This window comes from Corylus avellana, chromosome ca1 (genome assembly GCF_901000735.1).
Source record: "Corylus avellana chromosome ca1, CavTom2PMs-1.0".
Taxonomy (NCBI): domain Eukaryota; kingdom Viridiplantae; phylum Streptophyta; class Magnoliopsida; order Fagales; family Betulaceae; genus Corylus; species Corylus avellana.
Window position 1 is genome coordinate 28,626,812 of NC_081541.1, and position 11,702 is coordinate 28,638,513.

Genomic DNA, 11,702 nt, shown 5'->3' on the forward strand with positions numbered 1-11,702 from the left:
AAAAAAAAAAACAAAAAAACAAAACACTGAGAAACGCTACAGAGAAAAAAAAAAATCAAGAAACAGAGAGATAATGAAATAACCAAGAAACAAAGAAGAAAAATCGAAGAGAAGAGAGGAGGAGAGAGATACCTTGCGCAGAGAAGAGAGATCGTTGCTCTTTGAGAGATGGAGATCGTTTTGTAGAGTCTCCTTGAGAGACGTGGGTGCTAGAAGGGTGGGGTTTTTGTGGGCAATTCACACGATAATTTTAATCTCACAGGAAAGGATTAGCTAAGCCACTCGTTTTTTAGTGGCTTAGCTAATCCTGTGTGTATAGGATTAGTAATCCCATGGGAATAGATTATTCCCAGGAATAGAGTGTTACCAAACAAAGGACTAGCTATACCTAGTGTTAGCTAGTCCAATCCAAGGGTCTAATCCGCGAACCAAACGGGGCCTTATGCTACCGAAAATAGTACTCCCTCTTCATCGAATCTTGTTTCCGATTTTGACCGTGCATTTCCAGTTTTAGCTTCGTACTGGTGTTTGTTGCAATTTTCTAGTTAGAGTTCATATAAGTCTGCCCTTATTTGTGCCCCCTTTTGCTTTGATGCCCTAATATGTATTTTAACTTACTCTTGTTTAACTTTTGCAGGGTTTTCCTCCTAACAATTAGTATTAGAATCATGGTGAGCTTCAATTGATGTTGATACGAGTGCCTTGATTGGACTCTGGTAAAAAAATGTGGTCTTCAATGTAGCGGAAACCAACAATTGACAAAGAAATTTGTTGTGAGTACACTTGTGAGGTTTGTGTCTCACATTAAACAAATATAAAAAGAATGAGCGCCAATATACCTAAGTTAAATAAGGATAAGAAAAGTTCAAAAAGAAAGCAAAGTACATGATGAAAGAAAGTCTTGTGCAATATTTCAGAAGCCCGTCTTTTTATTAGCATGTCGCAATTTCAAGAGGCTAAAGGAGCCCATTATTGCTACTAGATACATAAACATCACATTATTACCACAATAATAAATGCTATTTAGTAAACTGCTATACTACTGTCGTACAATTAAGATGACGCAGCAATAAAATCAGCCTTTAATTTTTCTTTTCTACAAGCTCTTGTTAATCTAAACGCTCATTTTCACTACCACATCATCTCAGTTGTATTATAATCATATAACAATCTACTATACAGTGTTACTGTTACCACAATTAATCTTATAGTACTCTAAAATGCGAAATTTGGATGTTCTCCACATCGAGCTTCTTGAAATCACTGCGGTTTCTAGTGGCGAAAAACTTTCCCCAGTTGTATTCCCTGTACTTGGCAGGGCTCTGCTCATTTAGTAGCTCCTCCAGAGGCTTCACAATGGTATAGTGGGATGGGAAGAAGAAGAATGGAATTGAAAACCTTTCCTTCGTAGAATTGACCACCACCCTGTGCTCCACACTCTCATACTTGTCATTGCTCCAAACCTGTAAAAACATGCCCATTATCTCACTATTTGTTCAACTCTAAAGGAATTTGGACCAAAAGAGAAGGGAGGGGAAAAGGGGGGAGGTCCCCTTGCTGCAGATATTTGGTATGTCATCAATGTCAATCTCTTCTATAAGCACAATCATTTTGTACTGATGGCTCAATTTTTGCATAAGGAAGGCGGCATACATGATGTTGGACGACATTCATACCCTTTTTCATTAGTAATTAGCTTAAATTTTTGGAATAAGCGAAGATTTAACATGTTATCAAAGATAGATGTCATGATTTTGAACCTTAATTCCATAATTACTTTCCATTTTAGTTATATATTTCACGTGTTGGGCATTAATAATAAGTAGTGATTTAATAAGAATGTCTGACGTTCATATTACCTGAAACATATCACCAACATTAATGATATAGGCATCAGGGGTAGGTGTCACCGGAATCCACTCTCCGTCTGATTTCCGCCTAACTTCTAACCCTCCAACATCATCCTGGGCAAGGATGGTTAAGGCACCGGCATCCTTGTGGTGGCCAACACCAAGAGCTAGGTGGGGGAAAGGGCACGGTGGATAGTGGTTGAGACGGAGAATGCTGGTTTGGTCTTTGAAGTAGCCATTCAAACGATTAGCTGGTAAGCCTAAACTCAGGGAAATAAGTTCCAGCAACTTGTAAGCCAGTTTTTCCACTTCTCGTGCGTACTCCTCACATGCTTCCCTAGAAAATTTAATTTTAAAGAGAGAATCTAATAAAATGAAGTCTTACATCAAATACCAACACTATCTATTGATTAGGTAAAATTCAATTATACTGCAAACAAGCTAGTTGATTCATGCAATTCATAAAAAAATAAAAAATAAAAAATAAAAAACTAGTAATCTCCTATTTCAAAGTAAAGGCCTCTGTTTTTTGGATTTGACTTAAGTAGTAATAATAATAATAATAATAAAAAACAGAGAAAATGTTTCTAGTGAACAAGACCTTGAAAAAAGTGGACAAATTAGCTATAAATTACCTGAAATCGGCCGGGAACAGGGGCCACTGATTGGTCAAAATCCTCAACTCCTTGTCATCAGGTTCATGCGACGCCGGAATCTGTGTCGGATCTTGGACCAAATAATCAAAAACCTCCTTCCAGTCCCTCACGTTTTTAGTGTGCTCGCTTTCGTAGTATCCCATCGCGTTCACCTCGTCCCGCTTCACCTTCCTCTTCTCCTCCAACGGCCCATCAAAGAATTTCTTCGCCACCGCCTCCACTTTTCTACGCAGCTCCGCCGGAACCCCGTGGTTCACCACTTGGAAGAATCCCCATTTCTCGCACGAGCTGCCGACATCGGAAATAACTTGTTGGGTGTTTTTGTGATGGGGGTTGAGGAAGTCGGAGAGGTCGATGACGGGGATTTCATCAGCCACCTCGACGGGTTTGAGCTTCGGCCTGTGCTCGGCGGCTTGGACGAACGCTGGGTCTACCTCTCCCATGGCTGTTATTCTTAAGACAAGAGAGGGTGGAGAAATGTAAGCGGCTAAATATATGCAGAAGAACGCAACTATTTGTGTTGTTTTCGTAATCATGTACGTCTTTTTTTTTGTTTTTTGGTAAGTAGAAAAGGCTTAGTTGGATACGTGGAGACAGTGTTTGACACGTCATTGTCTACCTGTCCCATGGCTGTGATTGAAAGACAAAAGAGGGTGGAGAAATGTAAGTGGCAAATGCTAATATCTGTGTTATTCGCGTAATTTTGAAGGATAAAATTCATCCTTTACATATTGAATGACTATTGGTGAATTACAAGAAGAAATAATTGAAGTATTAATTTTCAATTTTTTAGATTCATTGAACCTAGATGAGTTTGGGGCATAGAAAAGAGAAATGTTATAATTATATATATATATATATATATATATATATATATATATATATATATTTGATCAATCTCATTTTATAAATCAACAATTAAATTTGTAGATTTACGGAGACCTCATATAAGTCAATGATAAACTCTACAAATATAATAGTCGATATATTAAATTTGTAAGAAAATATGAATAAATTATGAAGAATTTATTGATCCTTAACATTTTTTCAGAGAAAACGGCTTAGTTGGTTTCATCGAGACAGTGTTTGGCGTGTCATTGTCCACGTCACAGTTTGAAGAATGTAAGTGATTCTTGGTTCATGGATGACAAAAGTGTTCCAGTCCACGTCATTGTCCACGTCACAGTTTGAAGAATGTGAGTGATTCTTGGTTCATGGATGACAAAAGTGTTCCAGTCCAATGTTAAAACTTGTAGATGCACCATAAAGGTGACGAGGAAAACTTGTTGATGAAATTTTGGGAAAGATTAAGATCTCATTTTGAATTGATATTTTGTTCTGTTACATTGTCAATCTTAAGTTCGATTTTATTAATTTTAATTTAATTTTGAAAAACCTTTTTTTTTTGGTATAAACATAAGCATTTGTTTCCAAGGAGTAGCTCAATCGGCTGGTGACCACGCCTTATGAAGCGGAAGTCACTAGTTCGAATTTTCCTCTCCTCTTGTGTGGGGATATATATATATATATATAAAGCATGAGCATTTAATTATTATTATTTTTTATGGACATAAATTTTCTTCAAACTAATATGAAGGAAATATCCTCAAACTCATTTAAAATAGTGACCAAGTGTTTATAAACATTTAAAACGTTAATCTAAATTAGTAAACTGCTATTAATGACCTTAAAAATTTAATGTTCGTTTTAAATGTATATAGACACTTGACACTATTTTAAATGGGTTAAAGGATATTTCTTCTAAACTAATTTGGAAGAAATTTCTGTCCTTTTTTTTTTTTTTTTTTTTGAAGGTGCTGCTTTCTTTAAGACTTTCCAAATTTTCCATCTTCTCACTTTTGAGCATTTAATTCTTATTTCCATCTTTCAACCTTAACAATTAAGAGCATTCTAATATTCCGTTGCTTTGTTAGCAAATTATTCAATCTATTTGCATCATTGCATGTTGTTTTTGTCTCTTCTATTTGCATCTTCTTGTTAGTTGTCATTTCCCTTTGTATATTACTATATTTTCAACTTCATTAATGACGAAGAGACATTAATTGATGCAGAACATTGTGAATACAAATTTTCAGTTTGTTTTCTCCATTAAAAATCAAACTATTATGTTCGTGAGCCTAATCTGATTCAAGCCAAGTTTATATGAATGTCTCATTTTAAAATCGGGATAAATTCTGTGTCCACGGTTAGCTCATTTATTTAATGAACCGAGAGCAAATCGACTCTATTCGAGCAAACCCAAGCCTGTTTGCAAACAGCTATGTTCTTTTAACAACCCCAAATGTATCCTATCATTAGTGAGAAAGTTCTAAAAGTTATGAGATTGGCTTGATTGAAACGAGTTAAAACCACCTATTTAGGCATGACCGCATGAGCTCACCTAAATTTGAACCAAGGCATTAAAGTACAGAAGCTTGCTTGCCCTTTAATTGAGATGGATATTAATGTCGAAGACATCTGATAACATGGTAAAATGTTTTTGGCACTAGAAAATAAAATGTAATGCAACTTCCCCACAACAAAAACTCACCGATACTGCCAAGGATGCAGAGGAGAAGACCCATTTAAGGGAATCATTCCTTGGCAAAATCAGCACTTAACAAAATTTTATATATTTCTTGTGCTATGTATACAACTGCACAAAATTTTATCAAAAGGAGGGTACATTTGTCTCAAACTGCACCAGTTTCTCAATCTTCAAGCAATGGATTCAAAAGCAGTTTGGTGGAAAGTTTAGGCTTCATGTAAACCTCGAGTCAATCAGAGATGCCCTCTTGCTTTTTCTTCAACTCATCATTTTCATCAACACCATCATCTTTGTCACAATTGTCAAATATATAATCTTCAGGTTGAGGCTTTGAGAGTCCTCCATCAGGGCTCTTGTCTGTGTCAAGAAGTTCAGAAAGCTGCGATCCCTCTGGAGAAGCCAATGTTTCATTACCTGAGTCTTCCAAGTTGGTTTGAGAGCGACGGCTCTGAATGAGATAGTGTGCCACAGACTTGAAGCCCAGTCTTAAAACCTAAAAGGCAAACAAAATTTAGCCATTCCTTTTACTCCGGATGCTAATTAAATCTGCCTAATATGTCCACCACATACTAAACCAGACTGCTCACATACCAGTACAAGTTGAGTGATAGAGACGTATTACCAGCCAGAAATAGAAAATGAAATATACTGATAAACCCTTTTCAGTGATAGGATAAGAGCATCGAAAGGCATCAGCTGACTCAATTACTAAAGCCTCTAGTAATGCTATGGCAGACCACGCCACATAGGAATTGGAGGGATGGGGTTTGGTGGGTAGCATTACTCCAAAAGCCTCTTACCATTGTACATGGAAGCTAGAATTGATCCCACCAACACTAAGGAAGGGGGGATTTCAGGGAAAAGGGAGGGTTGTTGAATAGCCATAGGCTCAATGGGCCTGTTCGGCCTCAAGTGGACCAAAAGACAAGAATTTATAGCACCCATCTGAGCAAGAATACAAGACACTGGGATTGTTAAGTTAACGAAAGCAAGAGGGCTTTGATGGAGGAGATTATTGTCTGTTTACGCAAAATAAATGGGAAAGCATAAAGATTCTCACACTCATGCACATATACAGGCTTGATGGTGCTAACCTTCCTGTAGAGGGAACCAGTGGGCATCCACCCTTTTCCCTGACGGCAAAGACTGCAGTTGCAAATTCCTCGACAAACAGGGCAAATCCAATTGGGATTTTGATTGGCTTCTATCACATTCTCTCCATATCTGAACAACATAATATATTTCAAACATAACTTATGGGTAATACAGGTTCCACTTAAAATATTTAGTAGTGCATGCTTAGTGACACAGTCAGGAATTTCAATAGCATAAAAGTCATTTTGTTACAATTTTATTGTTATAAGGTGCTCCAGGTTTACTGAATAGCACCATATTATTTTAATATTGTGATGGAAGAAAGAGAGAGAAAAGAGTTGGACAGGAAGGTGGTCGTAGTTTACTAATCTATCTACCATATTTGGAATGCTACAAATGGTTGTAACAAAATGTTTCAGCTTAAAGCACAAACAGGAATGTTAATAAACGCTATTACATATATGTTTGTGCTTTAAATAAACGCTTATAAACGCTTTAAAGCTATACTATAAAATCACTATTAGTTAATAAACGTAAACGTTAATAAAAGCACAAATAAACGCTTTATGCTATTACGTATACTAATCGTCATTCAGAACTTGCTATTTACGTTTGACTCCAATATTATCTAAAAGAAATTTGATAACTAACTAATTATATAGGTTTGTCCGTTTTTGGATCAGGATTATAGCAACTATATCTACTAGCTGTTGTTTGCCGTTGGTGGTCCCTATATAAATCTTGGGTAAAACTCACCACTGAAAACCGGTTTACAAAGGCTTTTGTGCTTTAAAGTCACGTGAGAGTACCTTTTCTATAAGCAAAGTAAAAAAGGAAGCAGTGCAAATTAAAATTAATTACCTCATGTATAAGCAATCCCCACAAAACTGCCCTTGGACCAAGTTGCATTTGATGCAATGGGTATGCTGACCAAGCGTTTTCTGTCTGCAAATAAACAGGCCATCTCATTGAGCTTGCTTTACCAAGTACAACCAAGTAATTAGTGAGAAGGAAGATCTTATAACACAAGATATCTGATACAATTTGGATAATCACCCACTATAGAAAAACAATATAGTTGAAAACTTCTGCTATTGATTTGAAGGGTATTCTCCCAGCGGTATAACAAATTTTTTGAGTTAACTTGTTGAATTATCAGTAATCCTTCAAACCATTTCTCCATTTACAACCACAATCATTTGCAAACCAGCTGAGCATTTAGTTGGAGGCTTAAGGGTTAGCAACAACATGTTACTTATTGCTACTTAAGTCTTTAAACTTTAATCTTAAGAAAAAAGGAATTTGCTACTAAATTCTAAGAAAGCATTATAATAGATTAGAATGAAGGAGAAATAAAATGTACCTGCATTGATGGCATGTTTTTCCCTTGACCGGATCATATATGCGCTTCCCATCCTCGCCATATCCATCCACAAACAATGTCCAATTTTCCTTACAATCTCCCAGAAGCTTATCATGTTCTTCTGAGTAAATTTCTGGCTCAGAACCTTCCCGTATGTGAATCTCATTATTCTCCGAGGAGTTCCTCTTCTTTTTATCACGGATTTCCGAATAGCTAACAGGAGTCAAACTCTTCAACCTAAAACCCATAATCATTTTCAAACAAGTTTAAAACATATGCCCAGCGGCTTTCACCAATTTAGGATCAGAACAACATCAATCAAGAACAAGAAAAATCACGTGTATGGAGGCCAAAAAAATCCACAATGCTCTGGTAAATTGCTGATAAAAAGTAACAGGATACAACAAATCAGCATTTGAATCTGAGGTCTTAAACATTTTTTTTCAGAGATTAAAATAAATGAAACCCAGTACAGCATAAAAAAGGATGATAAAGAGATGAGAAATTTATATTCAATTTTAGAGGCCAAAGCAATGGAGAACATAAGCACGGTCCTTCTCTTTTCTTTTCCTTCATTTTCTCAGTAACCAATGAAAGGGTAAACCACAAAATATGAAGAAACCCACAACAGCATTAGAAAGCTCTGCACTTCTCTCTCTCTCTCAACTTTTTACTCATTTCAAGAAACCCAGCCAAAAGGACGAAAGCTTTCCTTTCCTCATTTTCCCACCAACCAAACATATTCTGAAGAACAAAAGAAAAAGAACAAAGAAAATACCTTGAAGAGCGCCTTGGGGAGTCGGGAAGGGGCAATGGGTTCTGGGTTTTTCTTTGAGTAGGGTTTTTTGGAGTAGGCTTGGGAGGGGCAGTTTTGGATTTGAGCTTCTGAGAGAGGTCGGGAATCCCCAGTTTCTGCATTCTCTCCATGTTCTCTTTGATCCTCTGGTTCCTGAAATTCTCATACCCTGAAGCCTCTCCGGTCGGATTCCCCGTAGATTCTCCATTGTTGTCCTGTTCATTGGTGTCCCGAGCTCTCTTTCTCCAAGGCATTGTGGCTAATCCCTGTGTCAGTCTCTGAGTTCTGAGTGAGACTATCCCTTTTAAACGGTCGACTGAAAGGAAAAGACATGCATAGTCCACGGCCTCATGGGTCCAGCGCCCCCAGGCCCCACCATTATTCTCTAGAAGAGGATTTTCTGACAGGAACCCGAATAATGCTTACGCCTTGTTTGGCAATGCCCATGCCAAAAATTTAATTTAATTTAATTTTTTTAAAAAATTTTTTTGAACTTTTTTATTTTTATTTTTTATTTTTATTTTTATTTTTTTTATCAATTACTTCTTATTATTATTATTTAAATAAAAGATTCCCATCAGAACAAATTTTTTGAACTTTTTCATACCCGCTCTATTTGGTATTGCCATGTTGGTCTTTGCTTGGCCTTTACGTCGGAAAATGTAAAAATGTTTAGTACGAGAAAATGAAAATTTTATTTTACAATGATTTTTATTTTATTTTAGTAGTAACAAAAAGTAATTGATGTGATGTAAAAAATAAGAATGCTAAAAGTTAAGTTAGATGAATAATATTGGGGGCCATTTTTTTTTTTTTTTTCATTGTCAAATATAGCCACAAAAAATTCTAAACTTTTACCTACTTTATATAACATTAATGATTTTTAAACCAAAAACCACGTACATACATTATCTATTACCAAACGAGGCATAAATTCAAGTAATTTAGAGTATTTACATCACATGGCTGGAAGGGCCGTAAAAGCTCTTCATTAGCCTCGTCAAATTAATGAAAAATCCAATGTATCTCTTCTCTTGTCTCATTCTATATAGAGCTCTAATTAAGGATAGACTACCTTGTATGTAATATCTTTACAATATTCAGAGAGAATATAGTCAGCTTATTCAAAAATCATGAAAAAGATTGTGGATCTTCTCTAACATCTATTCACCCCTCATTGTTATTGACGATGCCCCAAGATAACTCAGTTAGATTAAAGAGAAAATATGACTAAAGGTTTATTGTGGATTTAATAATTTATTTATTTGTAGTTGAATTATATTTTCAAAGAAAGAATATATGAAGGGCATGTATCAAGAGAAGTTAGGAGTGCTTTGTTTTAGTGGTAGTGAAAGCTAATTCATCAAAAAAAGAAAAGCTAGGAGTGATATCCCAAACATTTTGGAAAAAGTACTTAACTTTAATCTTGCACTTGTTCTACCTCCGGTAATATCACTCACCGAAAAGGAAAGAAAAAAAGAAAAAGAAAAGAGAGAGTGGGTATATATAAGAAATTATCATTTTATTTGATTGAATTTAATGCTATGACATTACAACAAGGGATTTTAAAAATGACAAACTTGTTCCGAACCATCTAATGATTCATTATTGGCTACTACATATAATTTTCTAATTATTGTCCCACTAGAATTTTTTCTGAAGATAATTGACCACATTCCTATCGAGTTGGAAGGCCTTTGCGAGAACATCAGGATTGATGGGAGGATTAGATCCAAAGACTGCATTTGCTATGGTGATGAGCCCAGGATTTTGGCTGCTGAGACCGGCAAAGGCAACAGCATTAGTTTTTCCTACATTAAACTGGAAGTGAATGAGACCAATTGGGAAAACAAAGACGTCTCCTGCATATAGAACTTTGGAGAAGAAGCGGTTATCTGGGTTGGATGTGACAAAGCCAACTAATAGAGTACCCTCTAGAACTACAAGAATCTCGGTTCCACGAGGGTGAATGTGGGGAGGATTTAGGCCGTATGGTGCAAAGTCAATGCGAGCCAAGGATATGCCTAAAGTATTGAGGCCTAGTATCTTGTCGACATTGAGGAGAGTGACATTCGATCCGAGTGGATTTGAGGTGTCTCTGGGAGTGTCTAGCCCTGAGAAGAAGAAATCATTGGCAGTGGCAAGCTTGGGGTCCTTGCAAAACTTTCCGTTAACAAATACTGCAATAGGACAAAAAAGAAAAGCAATTGTTATATATCGCAGATCACAAAGGGCTTCCAAGTGATGAATGGTTGTAATATATATATATATATATATATATATATATATATATATATATGTAGAGTCCTAATTAAGATGCATGAGGGGAAAAGAAGAAGATCAAGTGAGTGATGATATATACCAGCATGATCAGAAGAAGTATCGTTAATGGCAACACAGAAGTCTTGGAGAGGACTGGGGTCATAGGCAGAGGCAAGGGAGCATGCCCAAGCCAACAAGGCCACACTTACAAGCAACATCTTAGGAACGCCTTTCATCATTTTTGAGGTTATCTCGACCAGCACCTTAATTTGAGTGTATATGCTTTGTATTAATTCTTGCTGTGAGAATTGATGTTGCATTGGAGGACGCCTATTTATAGATGGAGGGGAGTCACTGATGATATGAAGGGGTCCTATGTTTTAACTTCCACGCACCGATCAAGAAAGAAGATTTCTAATTAAGACTTGGTAATTAAGTGTTCATCAATATTGGATATTTAATTAATTAATGGGTGAACCATTCTTTAACTACTACTGCACGCACATATACATATATACACGCTAAACAAGGGACGATGCAGTCAAATTTGACGGCTTTGATTAATATTGGAATAGTTCAACTCTTTAATTTATTTGCCAATTAAAAAATGCACATTTCAATTAACGTTGATACATCTCTTTGAAACTGAAATGGCTGAAGATCTCATATATATATATATATATATATATATAGTGAAGAGTTCATATTATATATATGTAATTGACCCAATATGCGTGTATGTGGCGTACGTTTCAACAAAAATTAATGCATAGGTTGAACACGTCAGTGGAGTCCTAGAGACAACGTTTCAACAAAACATTAATTCTGACGAAATCAACATTAACTAGTAATAGGAAGCGTAGAATTTTATACAGAATCTAGCTACAAACCTAATTAACCTACCAAGAGGCGAAGGGTTCAGCATGACCCCTAGCTAAGGTTGTACTCTATTAGTGGACACTCATAAGAGGAGAATATATCACCGACCATTATCCCGCAACATCGAGAAATAGCAAAAAAATGCCGAGAATCATTTCTCGGTGTATAGTATACATTGACTAGGGGTGTACATGCATATGCGAATGTAGTTATTTGCAATATTCTCATCCCACTACAAAAAAATTGTTATTTT

The 11,702-nt window shown here is 36.2% G+C and overlaps 3 protein-coding genes across 4 annotated transcripts; all 3 read right to left on the reverse strand.

The window, feature by feature from the left end:
* Nucleotides 1-909: 909 nt before the first annotated feature.
* On the reverse strand, nucleotides 910-3,012 carry LOC132187043 (protein DMR6-LIKE OXYGENASE 2-like). Its single transcript, XM_059601200.1, has 3 exons — nucleotides 2,486-3,012; nucleotides 1,860-2,187; nucleotides 910-1,463 (listed from the first exon to the last, which is right to left on the reverse strand). Exons 1-3 carry the CDS (start codon nucleotides 2,947-2,949, stop codon nucleotides 1,206-1,208), a joined length of 1,050 nt encoding a protein of 349 aa, XP_059457183.1. The 5' UTR covers nucleotides 2,950-3,012; the 3' UTR covers nucleotides 910-1,205.
* Nucleotides 3,013-4,952: 1,940 nt separating this feature from the next.
* LOC132167677 (uncharacterized) lies at nucleotides 4,953-8,571 on the reverse strand. 2 transcript variants are annotated; one of them, XM_059578687.1, is made up of 5 exons: nucleotides 8,291-8,571; nucleotides 7,513-7,749; nucleotides 7,011-7,094; nucleotides 6,149-6,278; nucleotides 4,953-5,547 (listed from the first exon to the last, which is right to left on the reverse strand). In XM_059578687.1, the coding sequence occupies exons 1-5, from the start codon at nucleotides 8,560-8,562 to the stop codon at nucleotides 5,284-5,286; spliced, it is 987 nt and encodes a 328-aa protein (XP_059434670.1). In that variant the 5' UTR covers nucleotides 8,563-8,571; the 3' UTR covers nucleotides 4,953-5,283. The 2 variants fall into 2 exon arrangements, with proteins under 2 accessions (XP_059434670.1, XP_059434671.1); XM_059578688.1 differs by having other exon boundaries at nucleotides 5,378-5,547; nucleotides 6,115-6,278.
* Nucleotides 8,572-9,938: 1,367 nt separating this feature from the next.
* Nucleotides 9,939-10,809, reverse strand: LOC132191306 (germin-like protein subfamily 1 member 7). The gene is made up of 2 exons (XM_059606258.1): nucleotides 10,671-10,809; nucleotides 9,939-10,488 (listed from the first exon to the last, which is right to left on the reverse strand). Exons 1-2 carry the CDS (start codon nucleotides 10,807-10,809, stop codon nucleotides 9,953-9,955), a joined length of 675 nt encoding a protein of 224 aa, XP_059462241.1. The 3' UTR covers nucleotides 9,939-9,952.
* Nucleotides 10,810-11,702: the final 893 nt, after the last annotated feature.

Coding starts and splice junctions, on each gene's coding strand:
- LOC132167677 (XM_059578687.1), bottom strand. CDS start 8,562: ATGCCTTGGAGAAAGAGAGCTCGGGACACCAATGAACAGGACAACAAT. Junction 7,750..8,290: donor TCCCCAAGGCGCTCTTCAAG/GTATTTTCTTTG, acceptor TATGGGTTTTAG/GTTGAAGAGTTTGACTCCTG. Junction 5,548..6,148: donor CTGGTTCCCTCTACAGGAAG/GTTAGCACCATC, acceptor TTTGCCTTTTAG/GTTTTAAGACTGGGCTTCAA.
- LOC132187043 (XM_059601200.1), bottom strand. CDS start 2,949: ATGGGAGAGGTAGACCCAGCGTTCGTCCAAGCCGCCGAGCACAGGCCG. Junction 2,188..2,485: donor CTGTTCCCGGCCGATTTCAG/GTAATTTATAGC, acceptor TAAATTTTCTAG/GGAAGCATGTGAGGAGTACG. Junction 1,464..1,859: donor ATGTTGGTGATATGTTTCAG/GTAATATGAACG, acceptor ATGTTTTTACAG/GTTTGGAGCAATGACAAGTA.
- LOC132191306 (XM_059606258.1), bottom strand. CDS start 10,809: ATGATGAAAGGCGTTCCTAAGATGTTGCTTGTAAGTGTGGCCTTGTTG. Junction 10,489..10,670: donor TACTTCTTCTGATCATGCTG/GTATATATCATC, acceptor GTCCTATTGCAG/TATTTGTTAACGGAAAGTTT.